This window comes from Stenella coeruleoalba (assembly GCF_951394435.1).
Source record: "Stenella coeruleoalba genome assembly, chromosome: 11".
NCBI classification, from domain to species: Eukaryota; Metazoa; Chordata; class Mammalia; order Artiodactyla; family Delphinidae; genus Stenella; species Stenella coeruleoalba.
This window is the reverse complement of record NC_137157.1, coordinates 98,354,363-98,376,703: the sequence shown is the minus strand read 5'-3', so window position 1 is coordinate 98,376,703 and position 22,341 is coordinate 98,354,363. Positions and strand designations below refer to the sequence as shown.

The 22,341-nt window shown below is 52.0% G+C and overlaps 1 protein-coding gene across 1 annotated transcript in view; it reads left to right on the top strand.

Annotated features, from left to right (window-relative positions):
• PRMT8 (protein arginine methyltransferase 8) overlaps positions 1-22,341 on the top strand; it is a gene marked incomplete at its 3' end in the record, with an annotated part of 80,323 nt that overhangs the window by 12,910 nt on the left and 45,072 nt on the right. Inside the window, exon 2 of the mRNA XM_079937450.1 lies at positions 19,333-19,518. Coding sequence (XP_079793576.1) covers positions 19,333-19,518 — 186 coding nt within the window. The remainder of the gene's footprint in view (positions 1-19,332; positions 19,519-22,341) is intronic.

Genomic DNA, 22,341 nt, shown 5'->3' with positions numbered 1-22,341 from the left:
CAGGCAGGTGTTTGTCCCAGAGAACGAACCTCCCTCCGGAAACCTCTGCCTGCGCTTCTGCTCTCCGCCTGCTGGCTCAGGCTCTACCTTCCCCGGGCTGCGCGCTCTGCGCTGCTGAGAGCGATGGCTCTTTCCTTTTCAGGCAGGAGAGACGCGCAGGGCTTGCGGTTCAGCTGGTGGGGCAGGCAGCCTCAGCTTCTTGGCCCCGGGCCCTGGGGACCTGCATCTTGGAGAGGCTCCCGTCTTGGGCAGTGGTTCCTTTAACCCCCGCGTGACCAGACACTTGGTGTGCCATGGGTCTCGCCTGTTCCGAACGCGTACGGGGTAGAGGGAACGAAAGGGAAGGTTTGAGTTTCAAATCTGTCAGCGCCATACTTCCTTGTCCTCCGCAGTGTGCGCTGCTGGACCGTTATTTCTAAAGTACTGGGACCTGGCATGTCTCCCAGGATCCAGGCCGAGCCAGGATGTTGTATTCCTTTGGTACCATGGCTGGTGCCGGCAGCCGAGCGCTATGCCAGGGGCCCAGAGGAGGGGTGATGTGACGGCCATCCCTGCAGTCACCGTCCTCTGACATCTTCTCGCCCCAGGCCTTGGAGGCCCCCTTGTTACCGACTGCAATGGTCTCTAATCTCACCTGGTCGATCGACGGCATCCGAGGCTGTTTGTGTTTCGTTTTTCCCCCGATTCCCTCTCCTCTTCGGGGTCCTGCGTCCTCCCTCCTCCCATCTCTCCCGCACCTGTGGCTATTCTCTCTCCCGCCCTCCCGTGGATCCTTCTTCCTTCCCGCTGGTAGTGACGCTGACCCCGGCTTCCCGTCCCTGGATGACCTCATCCTCCTGCACGTCTTGTGACGTCCAGACCTGCACTCCTGGCTGGGCTTCTCTTCCTCGGTGTGCGGCAAGCACTTCAAGTCCACCACGACCCAAACCGAGCTCTCTACCTTTCCTCCGAGCTTGTGCATCTGTTCCTGCCCCGGGTTCCTGCCTCCTTGAAGGGCACTGGTCAGCAGTCATATCAGGGGCCTCCCCAGAGAATTTGCAAGAGAATCCTGCCAAATCTACCTTCTTCCCATCCTTTACTTGCATCTCCTTCTCCTTATCCCGCTGCCTCCAGTCAGACCCTCATCATCCTTTGTCTGGATCACTGCAGCCGCCGCCCCGCTTCTGTCCCTGCCCTTTGCCAGGTCGTCCTCTTCACGACAGCGCGATGCCTGCACTCCAGGTGGCCTCAGTGGTTGCTGGCTGAGCGAGTGCCTGAGTTATGGGTAGAGACGCTTTGCTCAGGGGAGCAAAGGCGGGTGTTTGTTCTGTAGCTGCTGGGCGTTGTGAGTTAACATCAGGGTCGCCGTTCTCCTCTTCTGGCCCTGGTGGAGATGCTTGGGTGTTAAAGAACTTTAGGTTTGAGCTCATGGGGTTCAGGAGACCTGGGTGATAGTCCAGACTCTGCCGCTTGCTTACTAGGGGACGTGTCTTTTCTGAGCTGGCTTTGACCCTGAGAGCACAGCAGAAAGCAAAATCAGGGAGTTTGAGGTTTACCAAGGAGCCTTATCCTTTAGGAGGAAGAAGGACAAAGGTTATGACAGGGAGTGAACCTGGGCAGGTGGCTGAACCCGTAAGGAGAGGTGCTCTGGTCGTTCCTTATGGGAAACGTCGTTCAATCCGCCCGGCATCACCCCACCCTCCCAGAAAGTGCAGATGGGAGGCTTCCAGGCTGTCCTTCTTCCCCTTGCCGTCGTGACAAAATGGGCTGGGTCTTGGGGCTTCCAGAAGCCTCTCTGCAGAGCTCTGATTCCTCACCCGAATAGGGCAAGTGCCTGTCGAGCAGATAACTCTTATTTAAGTTTCCGTATGTTTCGGGGTGAGTGGGGATTTCGTATTCAGGTTGAGGGACTGGCTGAGTGACCCCCAGGGAACCCCTTGGACCCTTTGGGCTGGTTGATCACATCTTACCTGAAGCCAGGGGACAGGACCAGTGAGTCACTGAGACACCCTTCAGGTTTCCAGCGCTAACTCTGCTCTTCCCGTGGCAGTGTTCAGTGCATGAATCGTGCCCGTGACAGGGTGCATACCATCTTCTCTCTTCAAGGTAATCTCCCTGTCACAGTGTCTACACCTCACCGTGCCTGGACCTTTTTGGAAAGCCGGCCACTTGCCTCTTACACGTCACTTTCCCGTCAGTATCAGGGAAGTGCGTGGTACCCAGCATGTGAGTAAAGAGAACACCACAGGTCAGCAGTGGGAAATGTTTAACAGCGATGGTTTTAATTCAGTCCGTTGCCTCGGCAGAACCATTCCCTACAGTGTATTCTTTTGCAGTACTTTATCCCGTCCAATTTTAGATAATTAATAATCACAGTCATATCTGTGACTGTGGCTAGATACGGCTCTAGTGATTTCATCCAAGGAGCCTAGTGTGACTTAACACATCTGGGAATCCTTTTCTAGGCCCCAAATCCTGAAGGCTAAGGAGGAGCTGGGCAGAGAAACAGGCAGGAGTGATCGTGAATGTCCTTTGGAGAGGGAGGCTCCGAGGAGAGGTCCGCTGTCAGGGCCAGAGTTGATTTCAGGGCCAAAGCCGGGCTCTGAGCCCTGACTGTCCCATGTGTCAGGTTGCTGTGTCTGTTTTCCAGTCTCGGCTAAATCCATCCTCTCTCTTCTGCTTCCTGCAACGTGGTCTCTTGTTCCCCACAGAAAGCCAAGGAGCTCAGTCTCCTTCGAGGTAGGTGCCTGGATGGCTCAGTGCCAGAGCCCTGGCCGGGGCTGGAACCAGGACCGTCCCGCTCACCTTGCTGGGAGTGCCAGGGACCAGATCCGTGTTGGGGTGAGGCTGGTATTTCTAGCCGCAGGATGTGGTTTGGAGAGGAGCTGCTCACCCAGAGCCTTGGAGCCTTTCCGAGTCCCCCAGCTCTTGGCTGGATTAGGGGGTCGCCCTGCCCCAGGGGGAGGGGTATGCATGAAACGATGTGCGAGCATGCTGCTGTCTTACATCTGCTCCTCTAACGTGCTCTCCATCCTTCTCCACCCTGCTCTCTGCCCCAGAAAGCTGAACTGCATGGACAGGCTCCCCTCCCAGCCCAGCTCCCCCAGGCTGCTGGCTGGCAGGGTCCCATGGTGGGGTGTTGTGAGCTGGGACGCCACCAACGGAGCATCAGCAGATCAGAGAAGGGAGGGGAGCGAGCTCAGAACAGTTACTCCTCCAGCTCCTTCCCTGTAGGCTTCCCCTAAGCCGAGGCTTCCACGTAGCCTCTCACACAGCCCTCACCACCTCTGGGCTCCAGTAACTTCTCTCTTCCTGAGCCCTGACACGTAGAGGTCACTGTGGGGTCATCTTACCAGCACCGGGGGCTTCCGCTAAGCTGCTCTTACGAACAGAAATACTTGATGGTGTTCACCCAGCACTTACTCTGCCCCACGCATCTTCCCAAGCTCTTTCCATGGATAATCTAATTTCATTCTTAAATAACCCTGAGAGCAGATACTAATAATGTCCCTGGCTTGTGAGAGAGGGAACTGCGACTCAGAAAGACGCAGTGAATGTCCCAGGGTCACAGAGCAAGGAAGTGGCGGACGCTGGTTCCAAACACGAGCAGCCACGTCCAGGGCCCAAGTTCCTGCTGGTTACTGGTGGGATCCCTGGACCAGCCACGCCCGCATCATCTGGGAACTTGGGAGAAATGCAGATGCTCAGCCCCGCCCCAGACTGACTGGATCCGAGGCTGGGGGTGGGGTCCGCAGTCCCCTCTCCAGGAGTGGGATGTCCACCGGGGTTTGAGGACCACTGCTCTCACTGACCCCAGCTACCCCAGCCGCCGTCCCTTTCCCCCAGCCTTGCGTGGCTGGACTGCCGTGGCTGGTTCCTCCTCCGGCCTGCTCTGGGGAGCAGGCTCCGCCAGCACTGGCCACTGCCCCGGGCTCCGGTGCTTTCTGTTTTCTGTGTTTGGTGACTGTGACCAGCCCAGGCTCTCCTCCCAGCTGGCTTCTCAGGGCTGTGCACCTATTTTTCTGGGCTCATCTTCCACGGATCTTCTCCTTTCTCTGGGCTTCAGTCCCCCAGGTGTGAGCACAATGCTGATAAGTAACAGGGGGACGTGGGCCAAACCTCCCTGCACAGATGTTTCATTTGGCCTCCTGGTTCTTGCTCCCCACAGGGGCGTCCGCAGCCACCCCCTCCCTCCGCTTGTCCACGCGGCCCACGTGGTCTCCGCATACATGCCTGCTTGGTCCACAGTCTCGAATCCGGTGCCGCCACTTTCCGCGGCTGGGAATCCAAGGCCAGAGAGGGTAAAGGTTGGTCAGGGATGCCCAGCGAGGCAGGGGCAAAGCCGGGGCTGGAGAGAGAGCTCCCAGGTCTCAACGTGGCCTTCGCTCACCACGTGGTCCTTGCTCTGGGGCTAAGGGTCGCTGAACCTTCACCGGCTGCCCAGCCAGACACTTGCCTCTCCAAGACCTTTTACGAACCTACATAAAGGCGGACTCTCGCCAGTTTGTTGGAGATGGGGTCCAGGGTGGGGTGATTCACGAGAGGGACCGATGTTTGTGTTCAATGGGGAAAATGACCACGTGCTTAAGAGGGCCCAGAGCGCCGCACGGTGGGACCTAAGTGGGATGACTTTGCCGGGAAAGTGTTTTTGTGGAGGCAGGGCTGTCACTATTGGTTTCCTGCCCGTCAGAGTCTCGGCCTCGAGGCAGCACTGCCTCTCCTGAGTCTGACTCCACCTTCCACCAGCTTCAGACTCTATGACCTTGAACCAGTGACTTGTTGTCTCTGAGCCACAGGTATGCCCTGGGAAAATGGCCTCTTGGGCTTGTCTTCATCCTCTTTCCCATCATTATAACAATATACTTTCTTCCTCCTCTCAGGAGGGAAGGGACCTTGTGAGTGAATTTGCACTAAAGTGCTCATTTGACAAGTAAACGTTTAATGTGTTGTGTTCACCACCACTCCCAGCCAAGTCTCTTGATTCAGGAATTTTGAAGGGGATAGAAATGATAAAATGGAAAATGCTGCATCCGGATTTCATAGGCTTTAAATCCAGGGATTGCTTATTTTAATGCTTTTCAGGCCACCAGAATAATCAGGTTTTGTCTGTTTTTCCTTCTGCTTCTATCAATTTTTTTCTCCATTTTTTTCATTGTGGTCAAATGCGCATAATATAAAACGTACTGTCCTAATCATTTTTAAGTGTACAGCTCAATGGTATGAAGTACATTCATATTGCTGTGCAACCACCAGAACTCTTTTCGTCTTGCAAATCTGAACTTCTGTGCCCATTCAACAATAACTCCCGTTCTCCCCTCCACCCTCTGGCCACCACCATTCTACTTGTCTCTATGGATATGACTAATCTAAGTGCCTCACGTAGGGGGAGGCATATGGTATTTGTCTTTTTGTGTCTGGCTCATTTCACTCAGCATCCTGTCCTCAAAGTTCATCCATGTTGTAGCATGTGTCAGAATTTCCCTCCTTTTTCAGGCTGAATAATAGTCCATTGTATGTATAGACCACATTTTGCTTGTCCGTTCTTCCATTGATAGACACTTGGGTTGCTTCCACAGTTTAGCTATTATGAATAATGCTTCTATGAACATGGGTGCACAGATATCTCTTCAAGACCCTGCTTTCACTTACTTCGGGCATATACCAAGAAGTGGAATTACTGGATCATATGGTAACTCTAGTTTTAATTTTTTGAAGAAGTACCAAACTTTTCCGTGGTGAATATGCACCATTTTTCATTCTCATTGCAAAAGGTTTCCAGTTTCTCCACATCCTTGCCAACACTTATTTTCCTGTTTTTTTGTTTTCTTTAATTATTAGCCATCCTAATGGGTGTGAGGTGGTGTCTCCTTGTGGTTTCAATTTGCATTTCCCTAATGATTCGTTCTGTCAGTTTTTGCTTCATATATTTTGCATCTCTTTTATTAGATGAATAAACATTTGAAATTGCTGTGTCTACTTGATGAAGTGACCACTTTATCATTGTGAAGAGATCCTCGTTTTCTTGATATTATTTGCTGTGAGATCTACTTTCTCTGATACTCTTATAGCTACTCCAGCTTCCCCTTTATTCAAGTTAACATGGTATATTTTTTTTATCCTTTTTTAAAAACTGTTTTTGTTTTAAAAGTAAGTTTCAAACAGGGAGGCATGTGGTTGTTTAGAAAATCTAATATGATAGCCTCTGTTTTTTAATTGAGGTGTTCAGACCATTTATAGTTAATGTAATTATAAATATTATATTGATCCTGTAGGGTTTAAACCTACCATCTTGCTATTTGTTTCTATGTTACTTATCTGTTCTTTGTTACACTTGCGCTCTTTTTAAGCCTTTTTTGGGGGACGATACTTGAGTATTTCTTAAGATTCCATTTAATCTTCTTTGCTGGCTTATTATGTATAACTTTTTGTGCTTTTATAAAGTGGATGCCTAGAGTTTGTAGTAAGTATAATGAACTTATCATAGTCTCTCTTCAAGTAATATTACAGCACCTCACAAGAATCATACAACAGTGTACTTCCATTCCTTCCCTTCTGGCCTTTGTGCTGTTGCCGTCATACATTTTATTCCTACCTATGTTATAAATCCTAGAAACATTGTTATTATTTTTTAATTTAAACAGTCGATAATCATTTAAAGAGATTTAAATAATAAGGAAAAGGTCTTTTATGGTTATCCATAAAAGTTACTTTTCCAGAGCACTTCATTCTTGGTGTGGATCCAGATTTCCATCTGGTATCATTTTGCTTCTGCCCAAAGGATGCCCTTTAACATTTCTTATAATGTGGACCTGTGGATAATGAAATCTTTCACCTCTGTATGTCTATAAAAATCTGTACTTTGGCTTTATTTTTGAAAGATATTTTCACTGGGTATAAAATTCCAAATTGAGAGTTTTTTTTTCCTTTCTGTATTTTAAAGGTGGTGCTGTCCTGTCTTCCTGTGTTGTTTCTTATAAGAAGTTGGCTCTCATTCCTATATTAGTTCCTTTGTATGTAACGTATCTTTATCCTCCGTCCCTGGATGCTTTTACGATTTTCTGTTTATCAGTGTTTTAAGCAATTTAATTGTGATATAGTTTGGTGTGTTTTTCTCCCTCTGATTTCTTTTCCTCAGAGTTTGCTGAGCTTTTTGGATCTATAAGTTTGTGGGTTTTGTCAATTTGGAAAATTTCAGCCACCATTTCAATATTTCATTAAGTATTTTTCTGTTTCCCCTTCCTTTGGGTACCACAGTCACATGTGTACTAAGTCACCTGAAGTTCTTTCACACCTCACTGATGCTCTATTTAGCTTTTTGTTTTCAATCTTTTTCTCTCTGTGTTTTATTTTGGGTAGTTTTTATTGCCTGTGTCAATCTTTTCTTCTGTGACATGTAATCTGCTATTAGTCTAATCTGGTGTATTTTTAAAAATCACATATAGTTTTTATCTCTAGAAGTTCATTTTCTACCTTCTGGGTCGCCACATAACACACTTAATCTTTCCTCTAGTTTCTTGGACGTGTGCAATACAGTTACAATAATAATTTTAAAGACCTTGTCTACTGATTTCATCACCTTTGTCCTTTCTAGGTTGGTCTGGAGAGATGGATTTTTCTCCTTATTATAGGTAGCATTTTCCCACTTCTTTGGCAAGCCTGCTAATTTTTGACTGAATGCTAGACATTGTGGAATCCATACCTTGTTGGGAGCTGGATGCTTTTTGGATATTTTGTATTTCTAAGCTTAGTTCTGGGATGCAGTTAAACCACTTGGAGAGTTTAACCCTTTCAGGTCTTGCTTTTAAGCTTTGTTAGGTGGAATCAGAGCAGTCTTTAATCCAGGGCTAATTTTCCACCACTGAGGGGGGAAAAAGTCTTCTGAGTATTCACGAATTATGAGGTTTTTCCACTTTGGCTTGGGGAGACAAGAGCCCTTTACTGGCCCCGTGTGAGTACCGTAAAGTCGTCCCTTTATCTTCTTTGTCATTCTTTGCCTGGTCTCAGGTAGTTTCTTCACATGCATAGTTTGGTCAGTCTCAGCTGAAGACTTGAGGGGCACTCACTCCAGATCTCCAAAGTCCCCTCTGTAGAATCTTCTACCCTCCAGCACTCTGCCTTTCAAACTCTAGCTGTCTTGCTTTCCTGATTCCCACCTCTGTCTCTTCCACCAAGGCAGATGCCTCTCTCTGCCTGGGTTTCCACTCCCTACAACCCAGCTCAGATATACCAGGCAGTAAGCTGAGGCGTCATAGGGTTCGCCTTGTTTGTGTGTCAGCTTTCAAAGGTACAGTTCTTCCTTGCCTGATGTTAAGCGTCTTGAAAACTGTTATTTCACATGTTTTGTTCAGCTTTTAAACTGACCGTCAGAATTGCCTGCGAGTGCTTTGAAAAATCCAGATTCTTGGGCTCTGTCATTGCCTAATTTGAGGCCACCTTTGGAGTAGATCTGGTGGCTGACATTGTTCCCTTTCCAGCTGGAACATCAGTATTTTCAGTAAATACATTGGAATCTCTGATTAAAGGAGTTAGTCACTTCTGCTAAGAATCTGGGCAGAAAGATATTTATTTCGAGCAAATGGGTTTCCTAGAACTGGATGGAAAGTGTCTGGAGGAGTCCTGGGAAACCAGATGGGAATCTGGATTAAGCTGATGTGGCTTTGGTCTTGGCCTATAACTTGTGATTTTCTTTCTGATTTATGACTTTGTAGCTCGTTTATCTCCAGCCATTGGCTTATTGGACAGATGATGGGGCCAGAGACTCTGGGAAGGGCCAGTTCTTGGGTCCTGGACAGCCCCACTGTGGGGACTAAATCAGCCAGTCAGTTTCTCTGAAGCTCAGCCCCATTCCCTGCAATTCTGGTCTTGCAACACTTTGCTGTGAAGAGACTGTTGGAAAAGCGTCTACAAATACGCTCGAATCTGTACATGAAGCCACTTGTAGTCTACGTGGATGGAAACATGGGGGTTAGTAAATGCATTCTGTATTTGCAAGATATTTCCTTTTCCTAGAAATCCTGGGAGATAAGACAGTTCTCGGTAAAGACACTTGGGGCACCACTGACTCCTCCGAAGAGTGTTGAGTATTATTCAGATTTTCATGATTATTCTTCTCGGTTTTGTCTTCCTTGCTGCTACCTCCCTCCCCGCCCTCTCAAGGGGAAAGAAAGGTCTCTGGTTGCATGGTGGGAAGGGACCTTGCATAATATATTTATGAAGGGCAGCCTTGACCCGGTAGAAGTGGAAGGATACTTTAATCATCACATCCTTATTGAGCCCCAGCTCTGTGCCAAGCATTAAGGGGGAAACAGTGACACATGAGATCTGGGTCCCGGTCTGAAGGAATTTACTTCTTGGCTGTGGAAGCAACACCTACCATTGTGAGAACATTTGCATGAGACTGTTTGCCGGTAAAAAAGGACAGAACGTAACCAGTAGCTTTGGACCCACAGATGCCACGGGAATACAGACGAGGAGCAGGAGAGACCAGGTGTCAGCGTCTGGAGAAAGTGACTGCGTTTCCATGGTGGGCATGTTCTTGAAGATAGCAACTGCATAGTTCTCAGAAACCTCTGGGGAAGAGGGGTAGCTCAGAGCCCAGGGAGTAGACGGTGTGGAGGACGAGGACAAGGCTCAGGCAGCCAGAGGGACAGAGCGCTAAGGGCAGCCAGGGCCACTGCGTCCAGGGCCAGAGAAGGGCTCAGGCAGCATCCCCAAGTAACACCGGGGCGGAGAGTCAACTGGCCAGAGAGGCAAGTCTTGTTCTCCTCTATCACACTTTAGAATTGCCTCTGAATACTTACACACACAGCATCTTTAGTCATCACAGAAGCCCGTGGAAGAGGCAGGACACGTAATTATTGCCATTTGAAGGTCGGAAAGGTTAAATGGATTTTGCATCATAACCTGAATAGGGGGAGAACCAAGACCGGAACCCACAGGTGCCCCGAATGTGTGACCTCTGTCTGACACCCTCTGCCTCCACGGTGACCCCGGCCGAGCATAGAGTCACCTGCCCAGCTCAGGTCCCACGGGGATGATGTGACCCATATCTGGGACGAAGGCTTCGTCCAACTCCAGGCAGGATGAGGGTGGGGGAAGAGATTGGCTGTATCTCTCTGCACATCTGTCCATAAAGGAAGCAGAGAGGGTGCTTGGTGACGTCCTTCAAGTCAAAGGAGAGAGAGGCCCCTGTTGGCTTGGGGAGGGGAGAGGGAGGGAGGGGAGGGGATGCATGGCAAGTCTGCTTTGTAAGCCCATTAAGGAGGAAGAGCCAGGAGCCAGGCACCCAATTAACCTGACATCTCTTGCAGCCAAAATATCTGAGGATGTAAGAAGAGAATTCAGTATGTGGAGGCTTGGGGGGAAAGTGACCAATAGCTGGAAAACAGCCCCAGTTTATTTAAAGAACAGGTCAGGCGCAACAACTCCAATAGATTCCTTCCCAGCAGTTCCAGATCTGGGAGACGGAGCAGGTACCGTGCGGCTGCAACGCCATCCTGATGTGAAGCAGGCATGGCCGTTGTGCCGCAAACAGACTGCCAGGGGCTGCCGGGAAGCGCCAGGAAGCACCGGGACACCGTACGCGGCTGCCAAGGGCTGCCCTTGGTGTTGAGCCACGCCGTGACCCTGGCCGTGACAGCGGGATAGGGACCGGCCCAGGTCACCCAGCCTGCAGGTGGCGGAGCCCTCACCCAATCCCGGGCCTTTTGCTGTGAGAGCCAAGGTGCTTTCTGTAACCCGTGGCTGCCTCTCCTTCAGGTGACCTTGGCCCGGCTCCGGCATTGTCTGGGAGCCTCAGTAGCACCGAGGCAGAGGCAGGCTGGCCTCTGAGGGCTGCGCCAGGGGTCGCAGAGGAATGGAGAAGGCAAGAAGCTGTCCCCAGCTTTGCCTGGACCAGGGCTTCACTGGGAGCCCCGGGAGGGCTTGTTAAAGTGCAGGCTGGCAGCCCGCACCCTCGCAGGAATGGATTCTGCTGGTCTGGGGTGGGGCCTGATACCCACCCAAGGTGACTGACACAGATCGTAAGAGAGAAGCACTGCCCTCAGTCAGAGGCCTCAGATGGCTTCCCTCAGAACAGTAATTTCTAGAGATGTTTATAGCTCTCCCAGGGAAAAAGAATGCCACAGCTATTACACTGGTAGCACTAGACACCCTCATTCCCTCTTGGAGATCCACGATTCATTTTAGCAAATTAAAGCCTTGAAAGGATTGCAATTAAGAAATCTCTTTATATTTTGTAGTATACACATATAGCAAATCATGACATTGTATGCCTTCAACTTACGCAATGACATATGTCAATTTTATCTCAAGAAAGCTGGAAAAGAAGAGAAATCTCTTTAGCTTTTTTTTGGCCCAAACTCACTTGACCACAGAACCCCTTGTTCCAGGAGTGTCTGTTCTGTGGGAAACAGTGTGGAAAAACGCAACTCCAGACGAGCCATTCTCAGTCTCTGGGATGCAGCGGAATCACGTGTGTGGGCCTGTGTTGGAATAGATTGCTGGGCTCCACCCCAGAGCGTCTGATTTAGTGTTGCCAGCGAGGCCCGGGAACATGCATTTCTTACAAGCCCCCAGGTGATGCTGATGCCAGAGGTGTGGGGACCACCCAGCGAGAGCCACGGCAGGAGGCCCCTCTGTGAGCCCTAGGGAAAGAGGGAGGGTGAGAACTGAGAAAGGTGCGTGGCAGGACCCGGGGGAAGAGGCTTCCAGGGAGCACAGCCTTGGAAGGGGCTTGAGTCTGAAGTAATGAAAAAGCATGTGAGGGCGGGCTCTGCTGAGATGCCAGAGTTAGATTCAGGGACACAGTATAATAGAGAGATGCCAGCTGGTGACAGCAGCTGACGCTCTGTGACATGCATCAGTGTCTGGCCTCGCCACAGGGGGCTCTAGAGACAGTCTGTGCCTTTAAAAAGCCAACGCTAGAGGGGCGCATGAGGGTGACAGTTGACAAATGAGCAAGCCTGGGAGCGATGCACAGGGAGACAGCTCCAGCTTGTAGGACCAGCGGTGTCTAGACCCTTCTCCCCGGCCCCGAGTCGTGCAGGCTTCCGACCCCCGGGGGGAAGAGCAGTGAGCCAGGTCGTGGCATCTGCTCCAGCACGGTGCTTCCTTCTGGGGAGGCTGACTGCAAGACTGCTTTGCTGAAAGCTCCTCTCTCAGCCCAGGTGATAGGAAACACGGGTGCAGGAGAGTGGGTGGGACGGTGGAACCAGGCCCATCTCTGGCCAAAGGCAGGCATGAAAGCTTTGTATCTGTGGTGTGGTCATGGGGGACAGGAGAGTCCCAGGTGCCCGACACAGCCATGCCTGCCTTGCTGCTGCCCGACACCCACCCTTAGAATGTTCCCCCTTCAGCTGAGCTCCGGCCCCTACCTAGAGGCAGACAGATGGCGCTAGAAGGTCTAGCTCAGGTCACTACCGACTGCATGGACCACGGTCAAGATGGGAGAAAAGGGTGATCCCAGGCTGGGTGGGGAGACGGTGAAGACAGCTGGGAAGGAACATGCAGTGAGACCCGGGCCGGGAGCCCCCTGCTCCCACGCCCTCCTCTGCTCCCGCTGCGGCCCCCGCTACCCCCTGCAGGCCCCTTTCTGTCCCTCTGCGGGACCTCAGCATGGCACGCCGATGCTGAGGACAGACTCAGGTTAGCGAAAGCTGTCTTGACATTTGGAGACGGAGCAGGATTCGGCTCCTTCAGGGGTGCCTTTTGTTCTCAGGAAAATCATCTGTACAGCTTGGGCCGGTGCCAGGGACTGCCGTTTATAGCCCAATGGGCTTGGGGTGGCTTCGGCTGCCTGGTGCAGAAAGCGCTGGCTGCTCTCCGCCCCCGGCCGTCTGCCTTCCCCTCGGGTCTCCCGCACTCCTCTCCCCCCTCAAAGCCTCTCCTTCCTCTCCCCATCCCCTCCCCTATTTTCTTAGAGGTCCCAGTTCTAGATTTGCCCACGTGACCCCAGACACCTTCCCTTCCTCACGTGGACCTCAGCTTCTCCTACAGACTGGAGCCCACTGTCTGCTCCCCTTGGAACTCAGTCACCTTGGCGAGGTGCCTACCTGTGCCAACCTCCACCGAGGCATTGTCCACATTGCCTTTGACCTTCATTCTCCCCTCCCAGGGCTGGGCTTCCTGCCTGGCCTTGCTTTGCCACCCACTTCTGAGCACAGGGCCTGGCTCCCAGCAGAAGCTGTCAGGCTTGGTGGGACTGGACTGGTCCAGCCACGGTGTCAGGCTCGAGAGCACAGCTTTGCTGTCAGATAATAAATGGTTCGTGTCTTGGCTCTGTTACTCGCTAGCTCTGGGCTTAGCAACGGACTGAATTTTTGAGCTTCAGTTTCTCCACCTGTAAATTTCAGTACCTCACTTATTATTAGGCTTTTATGAGATAATATTTGTGAAGTGTTTAGCACAGTGCCTGGCACTCAGTGGGCCCTCAGTCACTGTTAGGGATCATCACCATCACCATCATCACCATCATCTTTACCATCATCACCATCATCATCATCATCACCACCACCATCATCACCATCACCACCATCATCATCACCATCATCACCATCATCTTCACCACCACCATCATCACCATCATCTTTACCATCATCACCATCATCATCATCACCACCACCATCATCATCACCATCACCACCATCATCATCACCATCACCATCATCATCATCACCACCACCACCATCATCATCATCATCACCACCATCATCATCACCATCATCATCATCATCATCATCACCATCGTCACCATCATCACCATCATCTTTACCATCATCACCATCATCATCATCATCATCACCACCATCATCACCATCACCACCATCATCATCACCATCACCACCATCATCATCATCACCATCATCACCATCATCATCATCATCACCACCACCATCATCATCATTATCATCACCATCATCATCATCATCATCATCTTTATCATCACCACCATCATCACCACCACCATCATCATCATCTTTACCACCATCACCATCATCACCATCATCACCACCACCATCATCATCATCTTTACCACCATCACCATCATCATCATCATCACCATCATCACCATCACCACCATCATTATCATATCATCATCATCATCATCATCATCATCATCTACCCTCATTTTTACGTGCAAGTGGGGTTAGGTAAAAAAATTCTGTCCCTGAATCCCCAGCCCTGCCCATGGAAATCCCACCCACCCTTTGAGGACCAGCTGGACGCCTCTTCGGCAGGGAGCCATCCTCCCGTCTCCAGCTTTGGTGTTTCCATAGCCTTTTATCTTATCTCAGCATTTAGGAGCCTGGGCCTGTTTGCTGCAGTGGGATGGGGTGGACCGGGGAAATCGCAGGTGAAGTACTGGGGAGAAACAGTGTGCTGAAGATGCCCCGGGAAAGGCCAGGCCTGGGGGCAGGACACAGCATCTGAAGAGTCCTGATCAGCAGTTGGTACTAAGAATAGAAGACAAAGTCACAAATCCTCTCAGTGGAAGGTGACCCTGAGCGGATTGGGGGGCAGGCAGCAGCAGGAGGTTTTCCACCAGAGCAGCGCCCTGAGCCCTGGGCCCTGGGGAGGAAGGGGGAGAGCAGGACAGGGCAGGCCAAGGCTGGAGACAACCATGTGGATATGTTACCAGAACCAGACAAAGAGTCTCAGGGGACCCCGTGGAAGGGACCTTGGACTCAGAGCTGAATGGAGCTCAGGGGTGCAGGAGGCCCCTGTGCCCTTGACCATGCAACAGCCTGGTCCAGCTGGGACTTTTTCTATCTTTAATGTATTTAAATGGAGTCAAGATTGGGGTGAGCTTCACGCACAGAGCCTCCTCCAGCTTTGGAGGTGACTGCACAACTTCCTGAACACAGCGTCCTCTGGACACATGAGGCTAGACAAAGGTTGGCTTTGCTTTAGTGCCCTCGTCTGGTCACTGGAGTACAACGCCTGGGTCACACATCTTCAGAGGAGGGGCAGTCACAGAACTGGAGGCATGAGGACACGTCCTCCCAAGCCTCTCCCCCCAGGTCCCCTGGTACCTCCAAGGTCCTCAGAGAAGGATGCTTCCTGCTTCTCTCCCTGCCCCATCCTCACTCCCTCTACCCCCTCTCTGGGGGTCTCTCCCAAGTGAACCACTCAGCTCCGCTCTGCAGATGGTTTCCAAATCCAGAGAGCCAGCCTCAGTTTCCCGTCCGAGGTCTGGGATCACATTTCCAAATTTCTACTTTTGGCTGTTTACAAATGTAGTACTTGTTAGTGGCATACATTTAAAATATATATAACAAGCACAAGGAAGGAAAGTGTGCGCTGTTCACAGCCCCGTGAACAAGCACCGTGACAACTGCGGCCCATCCCAGTGCCTTCCCCTCCTCAGTCACAAGCATGAAAACGTTTTAATTCTAAAAATGCGATCACACTGTGTACTCATCTCCCACTGGTTCTCCTCAACCCACAGTTTGTCACGATCACGTTTCTGTCATTAAACACTCTTCTGCGACATTTGAAGTAGCTGTGTAGCCTCCAGTGTGGACGCCCCGTAGTTTGTACAATCGGTTCTGTTTCATGGAACCCCCAGGTTGACTCTTTATTTTCTGCCATGACGAATAGTGTCGTCACAAAATTCGTACAGCTACATGCTCAAGGTTATCCACGATCCTTTCTTTAGGATAAATTCCCCAAAATGGAATGGCTGGGTTAAAGGATTTGTGCTTTTCAGTGCATTTTGTCAAACTAGTTTCCCAGAAGTCTCACGAAAGGTCTATGTCAGCACCTACTTTTCTGCAACCATTACAGATGCCGTTTTAGTCTTTTTGGAAGGGGGAGGTTTGAGCTTATTTGATATTTAAAAGTTATAACTTTCTGTGTTCATTTGAAGTTACCCGATTTCTAGAGAGGTTAATATATTTGCAGCTCGTTAATTTGCCGTTTGCGTTTAGCCTCATGTGAATTGACTGTAAGATCCTCTGTCCAGTGTCAGATTGGACTGGCTTGTCAGGGCTCTCTCCATATTAAGGTTATTAACCTGTGTCTGCCATGTATGTTAGAGATGTGCTTCTCACTTTACCGTTGACCTTTCGGCTGTGTTTATGGTATTTACCGGCTGGGACGGCATCACTGCCTGCCGGCCAGACATCTTTCCTTATATGATGCAATGACACGTCCAACTTCTCAGAGCCAAACCGAAGTTCATTATTTCCCCCCGCCCCACATGGCTCTTCCTGCTGACTCACTCATTCCTGTTAATGTCACCACCACTTTCCTAGCCACCCAGGCTTGAAATGTTGAAGTCATCTCTGATTCCAGCTTCTCTCTTCTCCCCTCCGTTCCGCCAGTTGCCAACTCCTGTGGGTCTATTTCTGCTAGTTCTCTTGCAGGCAGCCCTTCTGACACCACAGTGGCTCGTTATCTCTTGACTGGACTTTGGAACCAGAGGCCTCAGAGGTCATACCTTGCCTCCCCAGCCCGAGTGCCCCCCTCTCCCTTCCCCCTTGCCCCTCCTGCAGGCTACCAGCGCATCAATTTTCCCCAACTAGAGCTCAAGCCTAGAACTCCCTGGTTACAAACTGCCAACAGCTCCCCGTCGTCTCGTATTTAAATACAACCTCGGGGCTTCCCTGGTGGCGCAATGGTTGAGAGTCCGCCTGCCAATGCAGGGGACGCGGGTTCGCGCCCCAGTCCGGGAAGATCCCACATGCCGTGGAGCGGCTGGGCCCGTGAGCCATGGCCGCTGAGCCTGCGCGTCCGGAGCCTGTGCTCCGCAACGGGAGAGGCCACAGCAGTGAGAGGCCCGCGTACCGCAAAAAAAAATAATAAATAAGTAAAATCAATCAATCAATCAATACAACCTCTTAGCCTGGCTGTAATCTCTGACAGCCCCATCTCCCACTATCTGGGCCGCGTTCCCCAGGAACACTCACTGCTGTTCCACGCTTTTCCTGGTTGCGGAAGCCACACCCTCCAAGAGCTCCCTCCCACTGTCGCCCCCACCACAATCTGTGGAGAAAGCTCCCAGCAATCCCGGGCCTCTCTGACTCTCTCACTGAAGTGACTTCTCTCTCCTTTGAACCCCCAGAGCAACCTGCTTGACCTTCTCTTGTAAAACAAATCTTTCTCCGTCATCCAGTGGAGACTCGGGGTCTTCCGCTTCCACCAGACAGCGTCCTTTGAGGGCGCGGTTCCCGCACGTCTGTTTCTTCCACGGGACCATACAGCACTCACAGCCGCCGACGTTCAGTGGGTATTTGTGGAATAAGGAGCGCCAGCCCAGGTGGTGATGCCTGGGGATCATACTCCACTGCTGCTCCCCACCCCAGGCCCAGCCTCCTGGGACAGGGCACCCTGTTAGCCGCTGGGCAGAGCGCAAGTCCCCCTCTGCAGGAGGCCGGACTGGGCTGACAGCCTCCGGCCCCAGGGCCTGGTTCACAGTCACCTCTTTGTCCCCGTGACCGGTGGTTATTGAGGTGAACGGACCCTGAATCCATCCCTCTTTGCCTCGTGATGCCACGCGTGACGCGTGATGCATGGTGTGTGGTGGGCACTTCGTAAGTTGGCACCGTCGAAAGAATCTCAGGGGACCCCGTGAAAGGGACCTTGAACTCAGGGTGGAGTGGAGCTCAGGGGTGCAGGAGGCCCCTGTGACCTTGACCATGCAAGAGCCTGGTCCAGCTGGGACTTTCTCTCTCCTTAATATATTTAAATGGAGTCCTGATTGGGGTGAGTTTCAGGCACAGAGCCTCCTCCGGCTTTAGAGGTGACTGCAGCCAGCACGGGAGTGTGCAATTGACAGTCTATTTTTAGCCTCCTGGAGACCGTGACCAACATCCCAAGTGGAGGGTGGGCACACCTGCTGCATTCTAATGAGGCAGCCCGTTGCCTCTGCTGCCAGACAGCCCGGGATCGTGCCGACCTGAAACCTGATGTTGCTAAACTGGGAAGTCTGCCTATTTCCCAGAGGCTGTAGCCTAGATACACCAGGAAAACAGGACCATCACCCCACCCTCCCCAGCTTGCTCCCCTCCAGCCTGGGACTCTGGGCATGATGGAGGGGATGGACTCAGATTTCTTGATCTTGCTCTAGGACCTCCCTGTTTCCCTTGCTAGAAAGGAGATAGTAAGTCTGCATTGACCCAGCTTACAGATGAGAAAACTGAGGCATAGAATAGGGAGATGTTAATGTACTCTGAGTACTGCTGCTACTACTAATGAGAATAACAATAATAGAGCACTCACTATATGCCAGAAACTGTTCTAAACTCTTCACAAATATTAACTCATCCCTGAAAATAGATTTTTCAGAATTCTGCCCCTTTTGAGGCCTTTGCTGTGCTGTGCACATCTGGATTCCCTACACTTCAGGGAAAGGTGTTTCTTCTCCCGGCAGAACAATGCTTCTGCAGTGAACTCTGAGCCTCTGGGCGTCCATCTCCTCCTCTGTCCTCCCGTTAGCCCGTGGAGGAGGAAGTGCTGGTCAGTGCCGGGCAGCAGCTGTGGTGTGTGGAGCTGAGCTGGCTGTCAGGGTCGGGGAACCCAGGAAAGGGCAGTGCACTGGCAGGAGGCTGGCTGTCAGTGTGGGCGCTTGCATTTCAGAGGAAACTTCTGCTGATGTTCAGAGTAAAACTGTGAATCGGAAACTGGGGGTGGTGGAGCGGCAAGACAACAGGTGTGAGAAACCAGAACCTAAGAGACCTGCATTTTGGGGGCCAGGTGCTGCTTGCGGGGTGGAGAGAAGTCCAGGGGCTCGAGCTGCCTAAGGACGCAGGTGGGACTCATTTTAAGAACTCAGACTCAAGATGCGCTGGGCCCTTTTCTGAGCACTTTCCAGACACCAACTTGTCTTATCCTCAGGATGACTCTAGGACGTGTGGACCATTTTATTCCCGTTTTAGAGTTGGGGAAACTGAGGCACCAAGAGGTGAATAACTCTGTCCAAGGTTGTGTAGCTGCGAGTGGCGGGGCTGGGATTCACGTTTCGGGGGGCTGGCTCTGGAATCCATACTCCAGCCACTCTGCTCTGGGATGCTGTGTGATGCCATTACATCTTTCCCTTTATTCGCCTCTAAGAGATGGTATTATTGTCCCCATTTAACAGATAGGCCAACTGAGGCCCAGATCTGCTCAGGTCACCCACTAGTAGGAGGTGGAACTGGGTTAAATTCAGGTTGGTTGGGCTCCTGGGTAGCACACCACCATCCCACACAGCACAGCCAACAGCTTGGGGACACCATTGCCCCTTCGCTGGGGCTGCTGGGGCTGATTGGAGCCGGCTTGGGGCGGGGCGGGAGGGGGAAGGAGGGAGGGTAGAGTCTCAGAGGGCAGGACCTCATGGGTGCTGTTCACACCTGCCCCTTCTCTTCCCCGCAGGTGAGCAGCCCACCCTCGCAGCCCCCGCAGCCCGTCGTCCCAGCCAAGCCTGTGCAGTGTGTCCACCATGTGTCCACTCAGCCCAGCTGCCCGGGACGGGGCAAGATGTCCAAGCTGCTGAACCCGGAGGAGATGACCTCGAGGGACTATTACTTCGACTCCTACGCCCACTTTGGGATCCACGAGGTACAGCATCCGGTGTTGGTGGCTGAGCGAGGCAACCCCAGTTCCGCTGTGGCCGCCCCGGCTCCTTGGACAGCACCATGTGTGCAGCTCTCTGCTGTCATGAAGGGAGTTCTCCCCGTCGCTCGAGGGCCCTGGCCCTGTCTCCATCCCGGGGGCCCCACAGGCGGGGGGTCAGGGCCAGGCTTGGAGCAGGTGAGCACGTGAAAGCACGTGTTTGGGTGTCCCTCAGCCGAGAGCCAGGGGTGCTTCCGTGGTCCTTGTTTTACGGGCAAAGCTGCAAAGCACCCTCGCCTCTTCCTGACCCTGAGCCTGGGAGGTCCGGGAGGACCGGACGTCCTTGGTCCTTTGCTACAGAAGCTCGGGTGCTTTGCAGCTAGCGTCCCAAGGCCACAATGACCTTCTGGCATCATCATGTCCAGTCCTCAGTCAGGCACGAGCCCTCAGGTTCATCCTGGACCAATGAGCACTTCCAGGGAAGAGTCAGCAGGCTTCCTTGGAAACCTGGCTCTGTCTGACACCCTGATGGATTCTCAGGAAGTTCTTATGTCTCAATGCTGTCTTCCTCCATAGCAGGGAAGATTGATGTTAGCTGTAGAACAGAACAGAGCTTCCCAACTAGAGGCTTCCTGGCTGCAGCGGGGGCCCCAACAGTATTTTTATCTCCCTCCCCACCATCTCCAGCATTTCCTCACCCCAAATAAACAGCTGACACGAGCCGAGTGCTTGCTCAGGGCTGGCCACTCCGCTGAGTACATTATATGTGTCGTTTCATTGATTTCCCAAGAGCTGTATGAAGAAGGTACTTCTGTCATCCCCTCAGTGTGAAGACATCGAGAAAGGAACAGAAGCTTGCTCGCTATGCAGATGCTTTCTGAAAACAAGTCCCAAAGCTCCCCTTTCAATTAGATGCTCTGTAAACCCTTCCTGTATCCAAACGGTGATGCGGCATTGCCAGAAGTGTGTTTACTAAGTAACAGGCAACAAGTTTTTGAGCGCCTGCTCCGCTGGGTATTGCTCCCAGCATTTTATGTCACTGGCTCATTGATTCCTGAGGTCAACCCTGTGAGGTTGGTATTATTATTTGTCCCCATTTCACAGATGAGGATATAAGACCTTACGAATCTTATCAACCTTCATTCATCTTTGCTGGTTCCTTTCCGTGCAAGGTCACGAGCTGATACACGCAGAGCTAGAAATGAAACCTTCACATTTGGGGAACCCGGGGCTTCATCTCCTAATTTCCAGGCCATACAGCCTTTCTTTCTTTCTGGAAACTTTGGCTTTGTTCCTGCTGGTCCTTTTGCAATTTCCCATGGAGGTAGAGGGTGGAGGGGTTTGGCCCCTGAGGACTGCTCTCCCCGTCAGAGCATTAATTAGGCCTGGGGCCTGCAGGGGAGGGGCTGGGCCCTGTGTTTAGTTCTGGGGGCCTGGCCCAGGGGGGCCTGTGCAGCTGAGGCTGCAGCTTTCGGTGACTTCCACCGGGGTGGGGTTGCGATGGTGCACGGAGCCCAGTCCTAGGCCTGAGAGGTGAGAAGGTCTGGGAGGGAGGAAGGGTGCTTTCAAGAGCTTCCCTCCTCAAGACCCTGCCTCTAATTAAAGGACAGTCCTGTGTCCTTGGGCACCTGTCTCAGAGCAGATTGCTGGGAAGAGACAACAGTTCCAGGGATCCTAAAATGCCCCCCTTGGGCCTGCCTGGACCCCCATTAGGGACCAGCCAAAGGCAGTGTGCCCCTCCCACCCGCCCTCCCGTCCTCAGGCCCCAGCCCCGCAGAGCCCCCTCCCATTGATTCCTCCCACCCCGCCCTGCAGCACACGTAGGCACCTAGGATGTGCCCTCCGGTGCTGTTACATCTCTATGATTCCTTCAGGACGGGGCCCCCCGGCGCTCCGCACACTGTCTGGTTTGTCTGGGTTTGATGAAACAGCAGCTCAGCTCATCACTCAGGCACTGCCTGGTCCCCACGAAGGCCGGGCATCCGAAGGGTCTGATCTCCACTGGGAGAAGATACCCAGGGTCACCAGATACATATAGTATGTACCAGGCTCCCTCCATTTCATGCATTGCTAGAAAAATCAGACCTGTTCCTGCACATACACAAACACAGTGCAGACTGAGCTAATGAACTTGGAGTAAAGGATCTTCAGGTCACCATCTCATTTCTCTCCTTAGTAACCTGTCCGAGAATAGGTTTAGCAGCCCTTCGCACTGGGAAGTACTTCTGATCACCCAGCTTAAATCCTTCTTGCTGCTGCTGGGGGCCAGGCCTAGATCCTGGCTCCTGGGGAAAGGCACAGGTCTTTAATGCCGGGGCAGCTAGCTGACCTCCCTTCATCCCTGAGCTTCCCCTCCGGCCTGTTTGGGCTCCACGATCATCTGCTGTAAAAGGAGGTGAGGGCAAGTAGATGGCCTCCTACCGTCGTTCTCTGCAGACAGGGCCTGTTCGTTTCTCGTTGTCAAACACAAGGGATCTCCTTTCCGTGCCAGACGGCTCGTGGCGATGCCTTTGCTTCCGCAGTCTGGACAAGACCCACGTCTCGCCGTCCCATCCGGAGCCGAGCTGGCCCTTTGGCAGCCTTTTCCCGTCATTAACAAGATGCTCACACGGGCGGGCAGCGGCACTGCCAGCTCGCTGATTAACGGTGATCAGTGAGTGTTTGGGAAACATGGTGCAGGCTGGATAGGGGTGATTTAGTCTATAAATGCAAACAAGAAGTACCGAGTGGCAGGGGGACAGTGCAGGGAGCTGGAGAGCACAGCAGGAGGTGCTTCTGGACGCTTTTCTTCTTGCATCCCATGGCCTCTCCTGAGATGACTCCGTGCTC